The sequence below is a fragment of the Hypanus sabinus genome (genome assembly GCF_030144855.1).
Source record: "Hypanus sabinus isolate sHypSab1 chromosome X2 unlocalized genomic scaffold, sHypSab1.hap1 SUPER_X2_unloc_2, whole genome shotgun sequence".
In the NCBI taxonomy this organism is placed as follows: domain Eukaryota; kingdom Metazoa; phylum Chordata; class Chondrichthyes; order Myliobatiformes; family Dasyatidae; genus Hypanus; species Hypanus sabinus.
Window position 1 is genome coordinate 338,171 of NW_026778990.1, and position 22,629 is coordinate 360,799.

Sequence of the window (22,629 nt, forward strand, 5' to 3'; positions counted from 1 at the left end):
GTGACTAGTGGTGTCCCACAAGTTTCAATTCTGGGATCCCTAATTTTTGTGATTTTTATTAACGACCGGGATGTGGGAGTAGAAGGATGGGTTGGCAAGTTTGCAGAAGACACAAAGGTTGGTGATGTTGCAGATAGAGAAGAGGATTGTCAAAGATTGCAGAAAAACATTGATAGGATGCAGGAGTGGGCTGAGAAGAGGCAGATAGAGTTCAACCTGGAGAAGTGTGAGGTGGTACACTTTGGAAGTACAAACTCCAAGGCAGAGTACAAAGTAAATGGCAGGATACTTGGAAGTGTGGAGGAGCAGAGGGAGCTGGGGCTACATGTAGACAAAGTAGTTGAGAAAGCTTATGGGGTGTTAACGTTTATAAGTCGAGGGATAGAGTTTAAGAGTCGCGATGTAATGATGCAGCTCTGTAAAACTCTGGTTGGGCCACACTTGGAGTACTCTGTCCAGTTCTGGTCACCTCACTATAAGAATGTTGTGGAAGGGTACAGAGGAGATTTACCAGAATGCTGTGTGGTTTAGAGAGTATGGATTATGATCAGAGATTAAGGGAGCTAAGGCTTTACTCTCTGGAGAGAAGGCTGATGAGAGGAGAAATGATAGAGGTATAGTTGATATTAAGGGGAATAGATAGAGTGGACAGCCAGCGCCTCTTCCCCAGGGCGCCACTCTCAATACAAGAGGACATGGCTTTAAGGTAAGGGGAGGGAAGTGCAAGGGGGAAGATTTTATACTCAGAGAGTGGTTGGTGCGTGGAATGCACTGCCCGAGACAGTGGTGGAGGCAGATACACTGGTGAAGTTTAAGTGCCAACTAGACAGGTATATGGAGGAAGTTAAGATTGGGAGGCAGAGTTTAAGGGTCGGCACAACATTGTGGGCCGAAGGGCCTGTACTGTGCGGTATTGTTCTATGTTCTATCTATTTCTCGCTGGAATCTCTCTTTTAGTTTAATTGTTTATTGAAGGCACGACACAGTCCAGAAAACGTAATGCATTACATTTTCCTCCATTTTGCTTTTATACCTTACCCCTAAACACCACAACGTCATCAGTGGGGCCTTCTGGGAGTTGTAGTCATTGGACCTCGCTCGCTCCCTGTCGAAGCATGTTTTGTCAGCCACCACAGACGCCACCGAAACAGACCCACCGAGGCGCGAAGGGGAATCACAACCGTCCTTGTGGGCGCCGAGGCCGGCGACACCGACAGAAGCGACTCGCTGATCTCCGCCATGGCGACGGAGCGGAAGAGGAGGGGCTGGTCAAGGGCCGATTTCCTCCAGCCTATCGCAGCTCAGACCTAACACTGACGCCTGCTGTCATTGGCTGCAGTGCCTGTCGCTCAAATGGGAACTCGGAGGGTGATTAGTTTATGTGAACGTCAGTCAGCCTTCCTGTCTTTATGAGTTTGGATTTGGATTTATAACGGGACAGGAAGCAAATTGGGAGAAATGTGAGTTTTTATGTGATGGTGCATCAGTCTCCGAGTTACATTATTAACAATAAAAGGGCAAAGGCCGTGGTGAGGAAGGAGGTGATTTACTGGAGGTTATATGGAGATAATATTGGAAGGGATATCAAACTTGGAATTGTTTGGGATATGATTTAGAAAATGGGGGGATTTGTGGGGATCATAATATTCCTGTGTTGATTATTGAGGGCAAAATGATTGTTACTGAAACAGGGAAGGTTGGGTTACAGGCTGGGTCATTTGCAGAGATTCATAATCAGGATAATTTAAGTGAAGAAATTAAACAATATAGGGATATGTTTTTTCAGTGAATACCCTGATGTGTTGGAAGTCTGCTGCAGCAATGATAGTATCACAGATGGAGAGATTTCTTTGTATGAATTTAAGAAGTCTATTAATAATGCAGGTCAGGTGTCTCCAGGAAAGAGTGATATTTGAAATTGTAATTGTATATAATTTGCATTTGTAAAATATTAAATATTTGAATTGTGCATCCACTTTCCTCATGGAAAATGGAAATAGTAGTGCCTGAAAACCTGGTAGATCCCCATTTGATCCTTCTAGTTAAGGGCCTATATCGTGAAAGTCTCATTTATGTAAACTTATGGAATGTATGGTAATCAAGCGCTTGAGTTATATTTTGGAAAGAGTGGTGATAAAGTGTTTTATTAGAGTGGATTTTGGAAGTGTGAAATGACATTAGATTCAGTTTTAGGTTTGGAAGATGATATTCGGAAAGCACAATTAAATAAAGATGTTGTAATAGCAGTATTGAGACTGAAAAGGGAAATGATATGGAAGAAAGGACTTTTGATTAAATTAGGAGTAAGGGGGTCATTGTATTTTTTTCTGAGTTTTTTTTTGTATGGACTGTCCAAGTAACGGTCGGCATGTTTGTGTCTATGAGATAGAGAATGGAATCCCACAAGGCAGTATTTGTAGCCCTTCATTATTTAATATTATGATTAATGATATTTTCTGTGAGATGGGAAAATGGGATTCCCTGGGTAAATCACAATATACAGATGACTTAGCTTTATGGATTTGAGGTATTAACTGCAATTTACAATTAATAGATCAAACAGTGGGCAGATTGATGAGGATTGTAAGCTTTCAGTCGTTAAAACACATTACGTGGTTTACAAACAGCATTAATAGACTTGCACTTGATTTTAACTTATGGGATTAATGTCTCGAGGAAGTGTCAGTGGTAAGATTTCTCAGTATGTGGATGAATAATAAGCTGATGGGGAAGCACCTGTCAGTAAAATAATTGATAAATATAAAGGAGCTTTAAATCTCCTCAGACATCTATGTGGGTATTCTTGGGTGCAACATGAAAATCTTTGTTGACCAATTATATTTGTTTAATTTGATCTGTTCATGATTATGTCTGTGTGGCTTGTGGATCACCTTCATCTTCAAATTAAAAGTGTTTGTATGTGATACAATTACAGACTTTTAATTGTGTTCTGGTGCGGTAATGTTGTCTCCTGCTTTGGCTTTACTGATTGCAATGGGACAATTGCCCTCAAAGTAACAGAGGTTCAAGTTGATGTCAACATACTGGATTAATTTGCGGGTCAAGGAAATGATCATCCTGTTAAAGTTGTGCTAGAGGACGGTTGGGAACATCACTAGAAGAGTGTTTTTTGTTTTGGGTGGCTGGGTTCTTACCATGCTGCGAATATGGGTGTATTTGATGACACAGTATGTCCCACTGTAGCGTTCTCTGTAACCCCACATTGTTTTTTCCATTGACTTCAGGTGATTTTACTTTTTACACGATCGGATTCGGTTCTGCCTGAGAGTCTGTTGGTCATCAGTATATTAATGAAAGTTATTATCATACAGTAACCATTTTTACAGATGAATCAAAAGATAATTTAATTGGGGATGTTGGTGTGGCTGTTTTTGTGTGCCTGAATAGCAGGTAATGATAAAGAAATGACTTATAGCCATTTATCAGCATAGAAAGCAGAATTCTTTGCCAACAGTTTAGGCTTACAGTGGATGGAGGAAATTGGTCCTTATAATTTGCTCAGAATACATTTCAGTTTTGATGAGTCTTAAACAGGTCATTCTGGCAGTAGGTCAGATTGACTGTTGGAAACTTGACAAACGGTATTTCATATATAAAGTTTGATTTATATGTCTGCACATTATGGGGCCTGCATATCACACTGTTGAGGGAAATGATGATGTTGACTGTTTAGCACCAAAAGCTGTTAAATGTTAAGCTGTGGATATAGACCTTCCACTTAGCAAATTAGAAGCTAAAGGGTTGGTAGTGTTAAGAATTAGGGGCTTATGGCAAGACGTAGGATAATGGACGTAAAGACAGACACCTTTCCAGAATACATAAACCTGTTGGGTTTATAGAAGAAGGGCTTAAAACAAGGGAAGGAATGATATTCACATGACAGAAATATCCACACTATGCTTAATTATGCCTTGTAACTAATTGGAAAACTTCATTCTGTGTCGTGTACATTTTGTCATTATGAAACCGTCGAAACACATACTATTTCAATGTGAAGCGTACAAGGCTGAAGAAAAATCAAATGCAGTCTTCAGTACAATCTTTGCGAGGGTAGATAGTTTTCAAATAAAAGCTATTAAATTATGGGACTGACTTTAAATCAATTCACAGTTTGAGCTGGAAAAGGCACGTAATAATTGTGTTAAACGTAAGGAAATAACATAAAGGGTAGCAAAGGTGAGTGGGCTGTTGGATTACTGAGATGCTCTTTTTATTTATTTATTAAATTTTTAGAAAATTACAAAGAATAAATGTAATGAAAAATTAGTAAGAAAAAGAAAAATAATATTAGTCCTCCTCCCCATCCCCACCTTAACCCTTATCTAAAGAAAGAAATAAAGAAGAAAAAGATTGCCTCGATATTGGAGGATACCCACATGCTCCATGGAGTTCAAAATAATTTTAATATTTATTCTTACTTTCCCCAATTACATTATAATTTTATCTTCAAAGGACCTATATATTTAATCCTATCTTTTGTAGGTATGGGAGCCAAATTTTGAAAAATATATCATATTCATTTCTTAGATTATATGTAATTTTTTCAAGTGGAATACAACTATATATTTCATTATTCCAATAATCCATAGTTAAATATAACTCAGATTTCCAAGTAATTGCGATAACTTTTTTAGCTACTGCCAATCAATATTTATAATTTTTTTCTGATACATATTCAATTTAATTTTCGGTATTGTCCCTTCAATATCTCCTAATAAAAATAATATTGGACTATTTGGGAGTTGAACTCCAGTACTTTGTTCCAATAAAAGTCAGATATATCGAAAATGGTTGAATTTTAAAACAAGACCAAGTAGAATGTAAAAAAGTACCAATTTCTTGATTACATCGAAAGCATTGGTCAGACATATTTGAATTTAATCTATTTATTTTCTGTGGTGTTATATATAATTGATGTAAAAATTATATTGTATTAATCTAATTTGAACATTTATTGTATTTATCATACTATCAGAACATAATTTTGACCAACTTTTTCCAACAATTTTAACATTCAAATCAGTTTCCCATTTTTGTCTTGATTTATGAATTCCAGATTCAGTCTGTTTTTGAATCAAATTGTACATACAAGATGTAATTTTTTAAATTTTTCCTTTTTGAATTAATATTTCTATTTCACTAAGTTTTGGCATCAACATTGTTTGACCCAGCTTTTCTCGTAATTGTCCTTTAATTGAAAATAAGAGAAAAGAGTGTTGTTTGATATTTTATATTTATTTTTTCATTGCTCAAACGACATCAATACAATTACATATATATTTAATCCCCTTTTGGAACCAATTATGTAAAAGTTTATTATCCATTGTAAAAGGAATAAGCCTATTTTGAATTAAAGTTTATTTTTGCTAATAAAGATTTCTTTATCTTATCGTCCATATTTACCTTATTCCATAAATCATTCAAGTGTCTTAATATAGGAGATTCTTTTTTTTTCCCGTATCAATTTGGATTCCCATTTATATGTAAAATCTTCTGGTATGTTTTCTCCTATCTTATCTAATTTTATTCTAATCCATGCCGGGTTTTTTTTTCATCAAAAAAAGATGCAATAAATCTAAGTTGAATTGCTTTATCATAATTGTTAAAATTTGGAAGTTGTAACCCTCCTAAATCAAATTTACATCTCAATTTTTCCAATGATATTCTTGACATCTTTCCTTTCCAAAGAAATTTCCTTATATATTTATTTAGTTCTTGAAAAAACTTCTGCGGTAATTGTATTGGTAAAGTTTGGAATATATATTGCAATCTATGGAATATATTCATTTTTACAGCATTAACTCTACCTATTAATGTTATTGGTAACATCATCCATTTATCAAGATCCTCTTTTATTTTTTTTTAATCATGGCAAATAATTTTGTTTATATAAATTTTTTACATCATTGTCAACTCTGATACCTAAATATTTTATCCCATTTATTGACCATCGAAATTGAGTTACTAATCGACATTGATTATAATTTCCTTTTGTAAGGGGTAAAATTTCACTTTTATTCCAATTTAATTTATACCCTGATACTTTCCCGTATTCTTCCAATTTAAAAGATAATCTTTGCAAAGATTGTAATAGGTTTGTAAAATAAATCAAAACATCATCAGCAAATAAATTAATTTTATATTCTTCTTGATTAACTCTAAAACCGCCAATATCTGAATCTGTTCTAATTAATTCAGCTAATGGTTCTTTTGCCAATACAAATAAAGCAGGTGATAACGGGCAGCCTTGTCCAGTTGACCTCGTTAAGCAAAATGGTGTTGAAATCTGAGCATTTGTAACTACTTCAGCTTGAGGATTAGTATTTAAGGTTTTAATCCATTGTATAAAAGATTTTCCTCGCTCATATTTTTCCAATACCTTAAACAAAAAAATCCCATTCCAATCTATCAAATGCTTTTTCTGCATCCAAAGCAAATGCCACACTCATTTCCTCTCTTTTTTGTGCCAGATGAATTATACTAAGTAACCAGGTTAGATTATCCATTGATTGTAATAAAATCTGTTTGATCCATATGCATTAATTTTGGTAAATATTTAGATATTCTATTAGATAAAATTTTTGCTATTATCTTATAATCTGTATTCAACAAAGAAATAGGCCTATATGATGTTGGTTTTAGAGGATCTCTTTTTTTGGCAATACAGTTATGATCGCTGTTAAAAAAGATTGTGGGAGTTTATGCATTCTTTCCACTTGGTATATTAATTCCATAGAGGGAGGAATTAATATATCTTTAATTTTTTTTATAAAATTCAGGAGGAAAACCATCTTCTTCTGGGGATTTGTTACTCTCAAGTGATCCTACAGCTTCTTCAACCTCTTTTAATGTAAAGGGCATATCTAATCCTTTCTGTTCTTCCAAATTAAATTTCGGAAGGGTTATTTGTGATAAAAATTTATCCATCTCAGTAATCTTATTTTGTGATTCTGATTGATATAGTTCAGTATATAAAAAAAAATAAAGTTTCATGAATTTCCAAAGGTTTATCAGCAACCTTATTTACACTTGTTCTAATTGCATTTATTGTTTTAAAAGCCTGTTCTGTTTTCAACTGCCAAGCAAGAATTTTATGTGATCTTTCACCTAATTCGTAATATTTCTGTTTAGTTCTCATAATTACTTTTTCTGTACGATATGTACGATATTATATTGTAGTTTTTTATTAACAAGTTGTCTTTGTTTTTGTTCTGTCATATATCTTTGAGATTCTTTTTCTAACTTTATATCTTTTCCCAATTTTCCTTCTTAATTTTAGATGTATAACTTATAATCTGACCCCTTAAATATGCTTTCATCGCTTCCTATAATACAATTTTACCCTCAACTGAATGTAAATTTGTATCCAAAAAAAATTGAATCTGTTTTTTCATAAAATCACAAAAATCTTGACGTTTTAATAAAATTGTATTAAATCTCCATCTAAGCTTTATGTCTATTTGAATAAAATGAATAATCTCTTTCTCTTGGATTAATTTTCCTCCATATATCAATCAGGTTTAAATCTTTCATTAATGATAAAGTTAGTTTTATTTCTTTTAATTTTGTAACAACTGTAGTTGACCTTTCCAAAACTGGATCTAAACAAAAATTAAAATCTCTGCCTATTAATATTTTATCATTTGCGTCAGCCAAGTTCAAAAAATCTTCTTGTATGAATTTTGCATCATTTTCATTTGGTGCATAAATGTTCATAAAATTTGCATAATTCTGAAAAAATTTGACAATGTATAATCTCGTATCTCCCCACAGAATCAATTATTACATTTTGTATTTTAATTGGTAAAGATTTATTAACCGAAATTGCAACTCCTCTCGATTTTGAATTAAATGAAGTTGCTATAACATTTCCAACCCAATCTCTATTTAATTTCTTATGCCTGTGAACTTACTGAACACATCCTTGCCAGAAAAAAAAACTTATCCCAATCCACTCTTCCTAGATCCTTTTTCATTTCCACAAAATTGGCCGTTCTCCAATTTTACCGGAACGTTAAGCTGCCAGTTCTGCCCCTCACTAATAGCAGTCATGTCGTTATCCCACGTGTCAACCCAAGCCCTAAACTCATCTGTTTTACCGACAATACTCCGTGCATTGAAATAGATGTTCCTGAGAATATGTATATCATCTGCTTTTTTTTTCATTTCCGTTTATACATGCAGTCCTCTCATGTTCCTTATCCTCCTGCGCCTCACTATCTGCTCTGACACTCTGGTTCCCCTCCCTCTGCAAATCTGGATTAAATTCTCCGGAGCAGCACTGGCAAATCTACCCGCAAGAATTTTATTCCTCCCCCCTCCCCCCCGCCCAGTTTAGGGGCAAACCGTCCCGTCGGAACAGGCCCCACCTTCGCCCGAACAAAGCCCAATTGTCCAGAAACATGAAGCCCTCCCTCCTGCACCATCTCCTTAGCCACGTATTTAGCTGCATTCTCCGCACATTTATATTTACAGGGACTTTACTCCTGACGCCGGTCCCGGGACCCGACCCGTTTACAGACCCGGAGCGGAACCGGAGCAGATTCTCAGCCACTGGTTCACATCCCAGGTCCGGAAGAAAGGATAAAGTTTCCCCGTGAATTGATTCCCTGTGAAGGTGTGGAGATGGGACTTGGTCTCCGCGTTGTAAAATGAAACTGTCCCGGACTCGTAACTGAGATAAACTCCCACCCTCCCGGGGATGGGACCGGCAGCGAGACGGGACCCGGGGGAGGGGCGACCGAACACGTCACAATCCCGATGTAACACGTCATCAACCCGCCCGATGACCCAGAATCCGGTCTCCGGACTCAGTCTGAACTCTTCCTTCCTCTCCACAGACTCTGCGGCGACTCCCAGACACCAGAACCGATTCCCCGTCACCTCCACCTCCCAGTAATGTCTCCCCGATGTGAATCCCTCCGATCCCAGCACACAAGCCCAGTTTGTGAATCTCTTCCCGGTGTCAGGGAGATTCCTCCGGGTCCCGGTCCGTCTCACACTCTTCCGATCCTCAGACACCTCGAGACACGGATTCGCCGTTTCCACATCCAGGGTGACAGAGACTGGGGGGAGAAGCAGAGAATTAGAGAGTCCCCGGGGATCGGGGGGAGACTCGGACAGCGCGGCCCCGGGGATCGGGGGAGACTCTGTCCTAAATGGACATCCCTATAGTCGGAGGCTGTGCTCACCGTTCTCGACCCACCCACATCCTCCCAACATCAACTCTCTCCAGACAGGTGTCAGAGAGATCTGGCGAGACCCTTCATCAGGACCTGTGCAGCTTGGATTACCAGCATCTGTAGATTTTCTTGTGTTTGATTTTTAAAGCAGGAGTTATTTTATCATGAGCTGATCCATTTTCCCATTCTCCCATTTAGTCCCACTCTCCCACCCTCTCACCATGACCTTTGATGCCCTGTCTACTCACATACCTATCAATCTCTGTCTTAAATACACACAATGACTTGGCTTCCACTGCCGCAAGAAATACACAGATTCACCACCCTCTGGCTAAAAAAATTTCTTTGCATCTCCGTTCTGAATGGGCGCCCTTCAATCCTTAAGTCATGCTCTCGTACTAGACTCCCCCACCATGGGAAACAACTTTGCCATATCCACTCTGTCCATGCCTTTTAACATCCGAAATGCTTCTGTGAGGTTCCCCCTCATTCTAAACTCCACGGAGTACAGTCCAAGAGCGGTCAAACATTCCTCACATGTTAACACTCTTATTCCAGGAATCATTCTCGTGAATCTTCTCTGAACCCTCTCCAATGTCAGAACATCCTTTCGTAAATAAGGAGCCCAAAACTGCACACAGTATTCCAAGTGAGGTCTTACCAGTTCCTTATAGTGCCTCAACATCACATCCCTGCTCTTATTTTCTATTCCTCCAGAAATGAATGCCAATATTGCATTCACCTTCTTCACCACCGACTCAACCTGGAGGTTAACCTTAAGTGCACGAGCACTTCCAAGTACAATTGCATCTCAGAATTTTGAATTCTCTCTCCATTTCAATAATAGTCAGCCCGTTTATTTCTTCTACCAACGTGCATGACCATACACTTTTAAACATTGTATTTCATTTGCCACTTCTTTGACCATTCTCCCAATCTATCCAAGTCTCTCTGCAGACTCTCTGTTTCCTCAGCACTACCGTCCCCTCCACCTATCTTTGTATCATCAGCAAACTTAGCCACAAAGCCATCTATTTCATAATCCAAATTGTTGATATACAATGTAAAAAGAAGTGGCCCCAACATGGACCCCTGTGGAACACCACTGGTAACTGGCAGACAACCAGAATGGGATCCTTTATTCCCATTCTCTGTTTCCTGCCAATCAGCCAACGCTCTATCCACTTATGTAAATTTCCCATAATTCCATGGGCTCTTATCTTGTTTAGCAACTTCATGTGTGGCACCTTGTCAAAAGCCTTCTGAAAATCCAAATACACAACATCCACTGCATCTCCCTTGTCTAGCCTACTTGTAATCTCCTCAAAAGATTTCAATGGGTTTGTCAGGCAGGATTTTCCTTTAAGGCAACCATGCTGAGTTTGGCCTATCTTGTCATATGCGTCCAGGTACTCCGTAACCTCATTCTTGACAATTGACTCCAGAAACTTTACAACCATTTCTCAATCTAACAGGTCTATAATTTACTTTTTGCTTCCTTGTCCCTTTCTTAAATACCAGAGTGGCATTTACAATCTTCCACTCCTCCGGAACCATGCCAGAATCTATTGACTTTTGAAAGATCATTGCTAATGCCTCCGCGATCTCCACAGCTACTTCCTTCAAAACACAAGTGTGCATTCCGTCTGGTCCTGGAGATTTATCTACCCTGAGACTATTCAGCTTCCTGAGTACTTTCTCTGTCGTAATTGTGACTGCGCACACTTCTCTTCCCTGACACCCTTGAGTGTCCGGTATACTGCTGATATCTTCCTCAGTGAGGACTGATGCAAATACTCGTTCAGTTCCTCAGCCATCTCCTTATCTCCCATTACAATTTCTCCAGCATCATTTTCTATCTGTCTAATATCCACTCTCACCCGTTTTTTATTCTTTATATACTTGACAAAGCTTTTAGTATCTTCTTTGATATAATTTGCAAGCTTCCTTTCATAGTTCATCTTTTCCCTCTTAATGGCCTTCTTAGTTTCCTTTTGTAAGCTTTTAAAAACTTCCCAATCCTCTGTCTTCCCACTAATTTTTGCTTCTTTGAATGCCCTCTCCTTTGCTTTTACTTTGGCTTTGACTTCTCTTTTTCCATTTGAAAAATTCTTCTTTTTTGGAATATATCTGTCTTGCACATTCCTCACTCCTCACATAACCTCCAGCCACTGCTGCTAGGCCGTCCTTCCCCCTAATGTCCCTTTCAAGTCAAATTTGGCCAGTTCCTCTCCCGTGCCACTGTAATTTCCTTTACTCTACTGCAATACCGACACATCAGATTTCGGCTTCTCTTTCTCAAATTTCACAGTGAACTCAATCATGTTACGATCACTGCCTCCTAATGGTTCCTTCACCTCAATCTCTCTAATCTCCTCTGGGTCATTACACAATATCCAATCCAGTATCTCTGATCCCCTAGTGGGCTCAACAACAAGCTGTTCTGAAAAGCCATCTCGTAGACATTCTACAAATTCTCTCTCTTGAGATCCAGTGTCGACCTGATTTTCCCAATCCACTCGCATGTTAAAATCCCCACAATTATCATAACACTGCCCTTCTGGCAAGCCTTTTCTATTTTCTGTTGTAATTTGTAATCCACATCACTGCAGCTGTTAGGAGGCCTGTAGATAACTGCCATCAGGGTCCTTTTACCCCGGGGATTTCTTAGCTCAACCCAGAAAGATTCTGCAATTCCGATCCTATGTCACCTCTTTCTAATGATTTAATATCATTTCATACCAATAAAGCCACGCCACCCCCTCTGCCTACCTGCCTATCCTTCCGATACACCGTGTCTCCTTGGACTTTCAGCTCTCAGAGACATGCATCCTTTAGCCACGTCTCAGTGATGGCCACAAAATTACACCTGCCAATCTGTAGCTGTACGACAAGATCATCCACCTTATGCCTTATGCTGTGTGTATTTAAGTATAACACCTTAAGTCCAGTATTTGGTAATTTTTGCTTTGATTGCACTGCAACTCATCCCAGTGGCTGCAAATTTGCCCCATCACCTGCCTGTCCTTCCTGACATCTTTACTGCTCACTATCTTAGATTTATTTCTGTTTTCCCTCTCCTCCACTCTAACATTCCGGTTTACCACCCCCCCGCCAAATTAGTTTAAACCCTCCCTAACAGCTCTATTAAACATTCCCGTGATGATATTGATCCCCTTCGGGTTCAGGTGTAACCCGTCCTTTTTGAATAAGTAGTACTTCCCCCGAAAGAGATCCCAATGATCCAAGAATCTGAAGCCCTGCCCCCTGCACCAGTCTCTCAGCCACACATTCATCAGCCTGATCCTACTATTCTTGCCCTCGCTAGCACGTGGCACAGGTAGCAATCCTGAGATTACTACCCTGGAGGTCCTGCTTCCCTGCTTCATTCCTAACTCCCGGAAATCTCTCTTCAGGACCTCCTCCCTTTTCCTCTCTATATCATTGGTACCAACATGTACCAAAACACCTGGCTGCTCGCTCTCTCCCTTCAGAATATTCTGGACCCGATCCGAGACATCCCATACCCTGGCACCTGGGAGGCAACACACCATGCGGGTATCTCTACCAGGCTCACAGAAACTCCTGCCTGTTCCACTGACTATGGAATCCCCTTTGACTACCGCATTCCTCTTCTCCCTCCTTCCTCCTGCACAACAGCGCCAGGCTCAGTGCCAGAGACCCGGCCACCGTGGCCGTCCCATGTCAGGTCATCCCCCTCAACAGCATCCGAAACGATATACTTGTTGCTGAGGGGGGCAGCCACAGGGGTGCTCTCCACTATCCGGGCATTTCCCTTCCCTCTCCTGACAGTCACCCAGTTTTCTGACCCCGGTAGCCGAGGGATGACTACCTCCCTGTAGCTCCTGTCCATCACCTCTTCATTTTCTCTAATAAGCAGTAGGTCATCAAGCTGCAGCTCCAGGTCCCTAACACGGTCTCCGAGGAGCTGAATCTCGGTTCACCTAGTGCAGATGTGGCTATCAGGGAGGCTGGAGGTCTCCCAGGATTCCCACATCTGACACCCTGAACAAAGCACTAACCCTGCAGACATGCTACCTAATTCTACAGGAATGAAACAAAGAAAGATAGGTCTACTCACCCACTTACTTCGCCAAATACACGAACTTTTTAAACTGTTAGCTAATGTGCCCTGCTGTTCCACCGTCCATCGGGCCGATTTGCCAAGGGGAGAAAAAGAGTCGGTGCCTCGCTCTCGCCTCTTCCCGTTACCGCCTAAGCCCGTTGAGCCAAAGCCCTACACTCTGCTGCCACCCACTCCGCTGCCCGCTGTATAGGGTGGTCATCTTTTTAAACTCTCCGCGCTGTCCTGCGCAGTCTCACCGTTCTTGTACGCAAAGTTTTAAAAAAATCTGCCTTCCTTCAGAATTTAGCTCCCACGCCGCCCTTCTTGTCCCAATCTAAAAAAACACCTTCAGTCGTGTATTCATCAGCCTATTCCACACTGTCCACATGAAATTCAGCAAGGCCTTTGATGTCGATGATAGACCACACTTGGAGCATTGTCTGCATTTCCGGTTCCCGAATATGGGGAGGATGTCATTACACTGGACAGGAGGCTTCAGGAGGATGTTACCAGGACTGGGGGCTTGGGTTAAAAGCAGAGAGCGGATAAACTTCAGCTATTCAGCTGTAGTGTAGGATGTTCCGGTATGACCCCCTATCAAGGTAAGTAAATCATAAGGAGCTTAAATAACGTTTCTTTTTCCAAGAAATGGGAGTACAGAACCAAAGGCCTCAGTTTGAAAGTGAGACGGGAATTTTTTCTGAGTGGTCTATCGGGTAACATTCTCATAGAGAGGGAGGTCGGTAAATGGAATTTGCCCTCAGACGCTGTATAAACAGGTAAAAATAAAATATTTTAAAATAAATTTGGGCAGGTACACAGATGGGAAATGGTTAGAGGGATGGGGGGGGGGGGTGGTGGCAAACACACACAAATGGGCCATGCTCAAGAAGACATCTTAGCCTTGCAAATTGATGAAGTGGGCCGTGAGTTCAACATCCAACAAACCCTCCGAGATCATCCTCCTGAGGAATCTCACCCCGGAGTCTGTTTGTGAAGTGTTGATGTGACGTCACGTCAGACGGCAGCTCAGTGCCACAGAACAGACAGACTGGGTAAGGACAGCAGATTTCAATCCTAAATGGGAATTTGTGCCTATTTCTGTGGCTGTGTGTCACACTCTGATAGTGTATCTGTGTGTGTGTGTGTGTGTGTGTGTGTGTGTGTGTGTGTGTGTGTGTGTGTGTGTGTTGATTGTGTGTGTGTGTGTGTGTTGATTGTCGTAAATATCCGAGTGGTGTGTATATACATTGAAGCAGATTGTGCACATTGAAGAATTTGTATGTTACAGTGTGTGATCACATGTCTGGTGTGTGTTGACAATGTGTCACACGTGATTGAGTTGTTTAAATGAGTAAATGACTGTCTCTGAAGAGACTGGTTTCCAGGTTACTGAGGGAAATAACAACGTACATTGCTGAGGCACTGAATACAGTCTACCAGTCCTTCCTGTGTATGTGTGTGAGGGAGCTTTGCCAGGGCGGTTATGCTGTGTGTGCTTCTCCAGAGATGAAATCTTGACCCATGTCAATGCTTGTTGTTGTGTCCGAGCTCATTCTCACAATGTTTCAATGTGGTGGTCTGATCACCATAAGACATAGGAGCAGAATTAGGCCATTTGCCCATCGAGTCTGCTCTGCCATTCAATCATGGCTGATCCTTATTTTTCCTCCTCAGCCCCACTCCGTGGTCTTCTCCCTGTAACCTTTGATGCTGTTCAATCTAGAACCTATCAAGCTGTGCCTTAAATACACACAACAAGTTACACAAATTCACCAGCTGCTGGCACAAATGTCTACACATCTGTTTTAGATAGACCCCCCCCCCCCCCCATCTTGAGGCTGTGCCCTCTTGTCCTAAACTCCACCACCATGGGAATCATCCCTTCCACATCTACTGTGTCTGGGACTTCCATCATTCGAAAGGTTTCAATGAGATCCCTCCCTCATCTTTCTAAATTCCAGCGAGTGCAGACACAGAGCCATCAAATGTTCCTCGTATGATAACCCTTTCATTCCTGGAATCATCCTTATGAAATGAACCTTCTGCAATACCAGCACACCTTTTCTTAGACGAGGAGCCCAAAACTGTTCACAATACTCAAGGTGAGGCTTCACCGGTGCCTTATAAAGCCTCAGCATCACATCCCTGCTCTTGAATTGAATGCTATTCTAAACCACAGATTAAAATCCAGGAGCAACAGGCTCCAGGGCAGCTTCTTCAACCAGGCTATCAGACTGATTAACTCATGTGGACACAACTGTATTCCAATGTAATAGTAACCAGCCTGTTGTGCATATTATTCATTATAAATTACTATAAATTGCACATTGCACATTTAGACGGAGATGTAACGTAAAGATTTTTAATCCTCATGTATCTGAATGATGTAAGTAATAAAGTCAATTCAATTCAAATCAATTTCATGATTATTTTTTTCATCCCAATTATTCTTTCAGTTCCTCTCTGTAGATATTTAAAAGCTTCACAATCCTCTGTCTTCCTACTAATTTTTGTTTCGTTGTATCCCCTCTCTTTTGCCTTGACATTAATTTGTCTTCCCTTGTCAGCCACGGTTTTACTATTTTGGCATTTGAGTATTTATTTATTTTTGGAATACATCTATCCTTCACCTTCCTCATTTTCCCAGAAACTGACACCATTTCTGCTCTGCTCTCATCACTGCCAGCATCTCCTTCCAATTTGCTTTGGCCAACTCCTCTCTCAGACCACTGTAATTTCTTTCATTTCTCTGAAATACTACAATGTCAGACTTCACCTCTTCCTCGTCAGATTTCAAGTTCGACTCAGTCATGTTGTGAGCACTGCCTCCTAAGGTTTATTTTAACTGCTCACCTCTGGTTCAGTACATAACACCCAATCCAGTAGAGCTGTTCCCCGAGTAGGCTCAACGACAAACTGCTCTAGAAAGCCATCACATTGCATTCAACAAACTCACTCTCTTGAGATCCTTTACCAACCTGATTTTCCCAATTGACCTGCATGTTGAAATCTCCCATGATTTTCACAACATTGTCCTTTTCATCAGCCTTTTCTATTTCCAGTTTTCTATTTCCAGCCTCAACCCACTGACTGTTGGGAGGCCTGTATATGACTGGTGTCAGTGACATTTTTACTTTTGCAGTTGCGTACCTCAACCCACAAGATAGAACATCTTCCAATCCTATGTCACATCTTGCTGCTGATTTACCAGCAGAGCCACACCACCCCATCACCCTTCCTTCCTTCCTCCGATACATTGTGTAATCTTTAACATTCAGCTCCCAACTACAACCATCTTTCAGCCACGTTTCAATGATGGCCACAACATCACACCTGACAATCTGTAATAGTGCAACAAGATCATCCACCTTATTTCTCATACTCCATGCATTGAGTTATAACACTTTGTGTACTGTATCTGCTACCCTTTTAAATTCTGCATCCTTAATGCACGGATACACACCTTGCTGTCTGCAATTTTCTCCTCTCATCTGTCCGCCCTATCTGACAGTCTGATTGCATGCTATCGTTGCATTTTACCATCAGTTCTATCGCTTCACTCCACTTCCAACCCCTCACCCCACCAAATTAGTTTAAACCCTCCCCAACAGCTCTATCAAACCTCCCTGTGAGAGTATTATTCTCCCTCGGGTTGAGGTGCGACCCATCCCTTTTGAGCAGATCATTCCTCCACCAGATGAGATCCCGATGATCCATGAACCTGAATCCCTGTCCCCTACACCAGCTTCTCAGCCATCGTTAATCTGCCAAATTATCCTGTTTCTACCCTCACCAGCATGTGGCACAGGCAGCAATACAGAAATTACATCCCTGAGGGTACTGCTTCTGAGTTTTCTACCAAGCTCTCCCAATTCTATTTTCAGGACCTCTTTGCTTTTACTTCCAATGTCAGTGTCGCAAATTTACCAAAATATCTGGCTCTTTTCCCTCCCTCTCTAAAATGCTGCGGAAACGATTCGAGGCATCCCTGACCCTGGCACCCAGGAGGCAACATACCATTCGCGTGTCCCGTTCACACCAATAGATTCTCCTGTCTGTTCCCCTGGCGATTCAGTCCCCGATCACGACCACTCCCCTCTTCTGCCTCTAACAACAGTGAGAGTTGCTGATCCGGAAAGGGGAAGACCTCTGTCAGTTCAGAGTCTGCACTCACAGGGCACATGAAGGACTTGTGTATTTTCCTGACAATCCCTGTCACCACACTGATACCTGCTATTATTCCCTACAATAGTATCGTCAGTATTAAATTCCCAGTTCCTCTGGTAGATCCTAACTCATGTCCTGGTGTGTTAGTGCATTTGACTGGGATTGGAACACAGTGGTTCATCTGCCAGTCCCATGTATTGGTTGCATTGTGACCCTGTGCTGGTGTGTCCAGGGGTCTGACATCACTAGCTGACCATGTGACAGTGATACCTCCCAGTCGGTGGGGTTGATGTGAAATAAACTTCAGTTCCCCTTCAGCCTAGTATTACAAACAATCTTTGCCTCAAATTGGAACTACTTTGAGCTTCATAAACAAGGAGAAATGAATCTTTGTAAGTTTTACCTCGATTAATAGTATCAAGCGTTTCTCTCAGCACTGTGTTCAACAAATAGGGGTGATCGAATTTTTCAACCGGCAGGGTCTCATCTGTCACTGACAATTCCTGGACATCGTCATTAATCCTGTAAATATTAAACTGCTGGTTATAAATTGCTATTCTAAATCCATTAAGGGTTTCATTAAAGAGCCTGTCCTACCTTCTGTTCCGACGAACTTCCTCCTGAAATAAATAAAACACAAATCGGATTAGACTTGGACTTACTGTCCACATCCAGAACTTCATCCAAATCATTACAAAGTGTTGAAAATTCCCACTCCCACAGTCACTCACACACACGGACAATACAGAACCCCAGGGTAATTTACAGGGAAAGTTTCTGAATGTCAGACCATTACTGAGAGGATGAAAATTACAGGGAAGACAGGACAGGCTGTGGATTTTCATCTGGATATGACGTCAGTGTGATAGGATGGAGGAATTTATGATCAGTGATGTATGTGATTGTGTGCGGGTGGAGGAAGTACCTCTATTTATGGGGAGACTTCTGCAATGATGTAGTTCCAGATGGATTTTAACAAATTCCGCAAGAAATTTAGTGAGGAGGATGTGGATCTCAGTGCCACCGGAGTGGTTGAAATGGAACAGCAGAGACTGAATGTAATGGGGAGGCTGGATAAGCACGTGAGGGACCAGAGATTTCGGGGCACTGTTGCTGGTTGTGGTGAGTAGGTGGCAGGAGGATTGTGAAGCAGGGAAATTGAGAGGTGGAAATGGGCCGAATGGCCTGGTTATGTATTGAATCATTGAACGTTCATTTGAATGTTATCTGTAAAAGTAAAGGGACAGAAATAGTTTCCTTAATCTGGCGGAAACCGGATATAGAAGATAAGTCTGATGTGTGGGTCAAATTCTTTGTTCTCACTGAATGACAAAAAGACCCTCACACCCACCGCACCAGACACACTCACAGTCTGTGACTGGAACTGGTAGTTAATGAGAGTTTTAGAGGATATTTAATGCAGAATTAAGGACGCAGTCAGCAGCTCTGTGTTATGATCAGAGTAAATAGTTTTAGAGAAATTTGCATTCTGTCCTGGGATGTACAGAAGTTGTGGAAGTCCAGTTTTGGGGCAACAACAACCCTGAATAGAAGCATCAATTCTCTGGTGAGAAACAGTTTACTGCCATTTGTAAATACTGTGTGTATGAGCAATGCATCTGTTTTCTGTCTGCATTGTATTCTGCGGTACGTGTTGATTATGATAACCAGTCACGTGAGTGGAGACGTGGTAAAAGCAAAGGGAATAAGTTACGTATTCAAACTTTGTTCTGCACAGTTTTGAGCTGAGGACGGGTGGATGTCATTCTGTATTTGACTGGTGTGTTGCAGCTTACTTTATAATGAATTAGCCTGAAGTTTCATCGCTTCAAGATTGTATTTTGCTAATGAAGGACTGAAAGCGTATCTTGGACATTTTGAAATGTCATTATTGGAGTGATGGGAGGGCGCGTCATGCAGGCATAACAACTTGTGTAAGGTCGCCAGCAGCGGCAATTGATTTGTTAGAATTGGCCGCTGTACTGTGTTTATTTTAAATATACCACTGTTCATTTAGTGCCCTTTGACAGAAACAAATTGAAATAGAATCCCTCACCTTGAGAAATATCACACTGTCTTTTTGATCCATCTGTTCCATTAACTTTGAGATTTCCTCCTTAATAAGTCTTATATTCTCTTGAATCTCCCAAAGATTTTTCTTCATTGGGTTGAGAATCCTCTTCTCCTCCTCCCTGAGATCCCTGAGTAAGCTCTGCTCTTTCTCAGTGATAATCTGGCGCAGTTCAGCAAACTGGGATGTGACGTGGGACTGAACGCTGTGTGACTGTTCCTGTTGAATGAAAGGTGAAGATTAATATACTGCATTGCTGTGCTCAGTTTCCTTTTGTCATTAAGTACTGTCTATTAGAGTCCATGCTACTTCTGAGTGCATTCCCGTCAACACCATTCACTCAGGTTTTTCTGTAACCTATTCTCACTTATTGACGCATAAACTCCCATCTGATTCACGCACACACTCCCCACCTTCATAGGATTAATTATAATTAGCCATTCATCCATGATGTCCTTGGAATGTGTCGGAGTCTCTCTTGGTCAAATGGAGAGCATGCAAACTCCACACAGACAGCCGCAGAGATCAGGATCGAACCCAGGTCTCCAGAGCTGTGATACTCGGCTATTCTGCATTGAATGGAGCAAAACTGGACAGTATTATCAGAAATTCCGCTCAGGAAGCCTCACCCGAACTCCGGAAATCTTCTCTTTCTGTTGCTGCTCCTTTTCCTGGAAGTCTGATTTCTTTTTTGTGAGAGAGTCTAAGGAAGATTTTAGCTGTTCCTGGAAGTCAGAGAGTGAAGGAAATATAAACAAAGATGCATCGAAAGAAACACATTATCAAACCCGATTATCGCACAAAATGCCGGAGGAACTCAGTGAGTCAGGCAGCATCCATTCAGGTGAAATAAACAGTCGGTGTTCCGGGATGAGACCCTTCATTAGGACTGGGAAGGAATGGGACAGAAGCCAGAATAAGAAGGTTGGCTATGAGAACCAGCTGACAGGTGACGGTTGAGACAACGAGAGGGGGGACGTGGGGGAGGGTGATGAAGTGAGAAGCTGAGAGGGGACAGGTAGAAGAGGTAAAGAGCTGGAGAAGAAGGAAACTAATACGAGAGGACAATCGACCATGGAAGAAACGGGAGGAACTGGGCTGTTTGCGGTCCTGAATGGTGACGAGGGAGGAGGTTAGGAGTCAGGTGTAGCACTTGTCCCGCTTGCAGGTGTCAGTGCCAGGAGGGAGATCAGTGTGGATGAGCGAGTGGATCAGGGCGATACAGTACGTAGAGCTGTGGAGGTGGGCGGTGGGACGGATGGGTGCTGGAATCCCGTTAGAGATGGCGGAAGTTGCAGAAAGTGATGTGTTAGTTATCGAGGCTCGTGTGATGATATATAGGACAAAGGCAGTATTTTAAGTATTGAACTAACGTTACCTTGTAGATTTTAACAGCTTCTGTAATCGGCAAGAAGCGGTGCTCTCTGTGTTCCTGCGCATCTCTACAGATCAGACAGATCAGTGTCTTGTCCGTTTCACAAAACAGCTTCAGTTCTTCCTCATGTTCCTCGCAGTGACGTTTACCTTCCTTCTCTTTCGGATTCAGGTTTAGATTTCGAGCTTTTTCAGCCAGATTTTCTAAGGCCCGATTCACCTTGAGGGTGCGGTCAGCAAACACCTCTCTACAGTCCGGGCAGGAGTTTCTCTCCTCCCTTTCCCAACACCGTGTGATACAAGAGCGACAGAAGTTGTGTCCACACTCCAGTATAACCGGATCGGTGAAGAAATCCAGACAGACGGGACAAATTACCTCCTCGGTCCAACTCTCGGTCTCTCCTTTCGAAGCCATGTTAACTCCGGCACTTCCTGATTCAGAATACTTTCAAATCGCCTCCTCTGTTAAACTCTCGACCGGTCCTTTCGAAGCCATGTTAACTCCCAGCACTTCCTGATTCAGAATACTTTCACTTCCGGGAGCTGCAGATCCCCTGCAGTACCGCGATTGTCCACTACGCGCGCTGCAGACTCGGGGAATGACCCCTGCAGTACCGCGATTGTCCACTACGCGCGCTGTAGACCCGGGGAATGACCCCTGCAGTACCGCGATTGTCCACTACGCGCGCTGCAGTCTCAGGGAATGAACATTCTGCTGCTGTATATGTTCATGGCTATTTGAATGTTAGTGTGGGATCAAAAATAAATTAAACAGAGAAAAGGTAAGGAAACGCCTAATGGACTGTCTAAGCCCGGCGACAAGCGTAGGTGAGTTGGCCATATGCCCAGCAACCCCGTCTCGTAAACACCTACAGCGACAAAAAACGTCAGCTGAATGTCCAAAGGCCCCATCGCTCCGATCGGAAGGACTTTTCCGGATCGAGATCCTTCATCTGAACTGTCTCAACCCGAAATGTCGATTGTCCATTTCCCTCCACAGATGCTGCCCGACCCGCTGAGCTCCTCCAGCAGCTCGTTTTTTTGTATCTTTCTCCAGGTCTAAGAGAGTCAGAGTGGAGTGTAAAACGGTGAATAAGTAAACAGTGAATACATGCCATTAAACTGGGGATGTGGAGAAAATATTGTGCTGTGAGGAGAGAGATTCAGTGGTGATGACCGACCTGTGGTTGCAGGAAAAAGCACAGGACTGGACATTTTACGTCACAGGGTGGAAAATGTTAATTTTTCGGCAAGGTCCTGATTTCAACAGCCCTTCGTGAGAAAACCTTAATGACTTGACCCATGTCTGTCCCGTTTCCAATAGAAGGCCTGGTCTCCTTCACTCTGAATACAGATCAGATGTTGATACTTTTTTTTGCATCAAAATAAGATTTAAATAAAATATTCAGAATGATAAAACGTGCCAATACCTTTACCCAATGAATTTAGCTTCGTTGTCTATGGGGTATTCTGTTGTCTGTTGTCGCTCATGTGCCCCCTGGGGTGGTGTACAATAATTGAGAGGCTTCCTCAGCCAACACGGCCTCTCCCAGTCGAGCAGTAGAGGGACACGATAGTTCCACTGGTGTCCCTGTAGTCTGGAATGTGCCGGTCTGCAGCATTCCTGTACGACAGAGGTTCCCAAACATTTTTATGCCAAAGACCAATACCAGAAACCCTGGACCCCAGGTTGGTAACACCTGCTCTCCGGACCTCTCGATGTG

General features: G+C 41.7%; 2 protein-coding genes across 2 annotated transcripts in view; both read right to left on the reverse strand.

The window, feature by feature from the left end:
• LOC132385773 (zinc finger protein 135-like) overlaps positions 1–22,629 on the reverse strand; it is a 901,933-nt gene that overhangs the window by 337,249 nt on the left and 542,055 nt on the right. The window lies entirely within an intron of this gene.
• LOC132385772 (zinc-binding protein A33-like) lies at positions 8,447–22,325 on the reverse strand. Its single transcript, XM_059957996.1, has 6 exons — positions 20,910–22,325; positions 20,161–20,256; positions 19,517–19,750; positions 18,058–18,080; positions 17,864–17,982; positions 8,447–9,086 (listed from the first exon to the last, which is right to left on the reverse strand). Exons 1-6 carry the CDS (start codon positions 21,318–21,320, stop codon positions 8,536–8,538), a joined length of 1,434 nt encoding a protein of 477 aa, XP_059813979.1. The 5' UTR covers positions 21,321–22,325; the 3' UTR covers positions 8,447–8,535.

Excerpts from the sequence above, each read along its gene's own strand:
- LOC132385772 (XM_059957996.1), bottom strand. The coding sequence starts at position 21,320 with ATGGCTTCGAAAGGAGAGACCGAGAGTTGGACCGAGGAGGTAATTTGT. Across the intron at positions 17,983-18,057 it reads GAAGTTCGTCGGAACAGAAG|GATTAATGACGATGTCCAGG; the intron begins GTAGGACAGGCT and ends TAATATTTACAG. Across the intron at positions 9,087-17,863 it reads GCTTGATACTATTAATCGAG|TCTCTGTCACCCTGGATGTG; the intron begins GTAAAACTTACA and ends TTCTCCCCCCAG.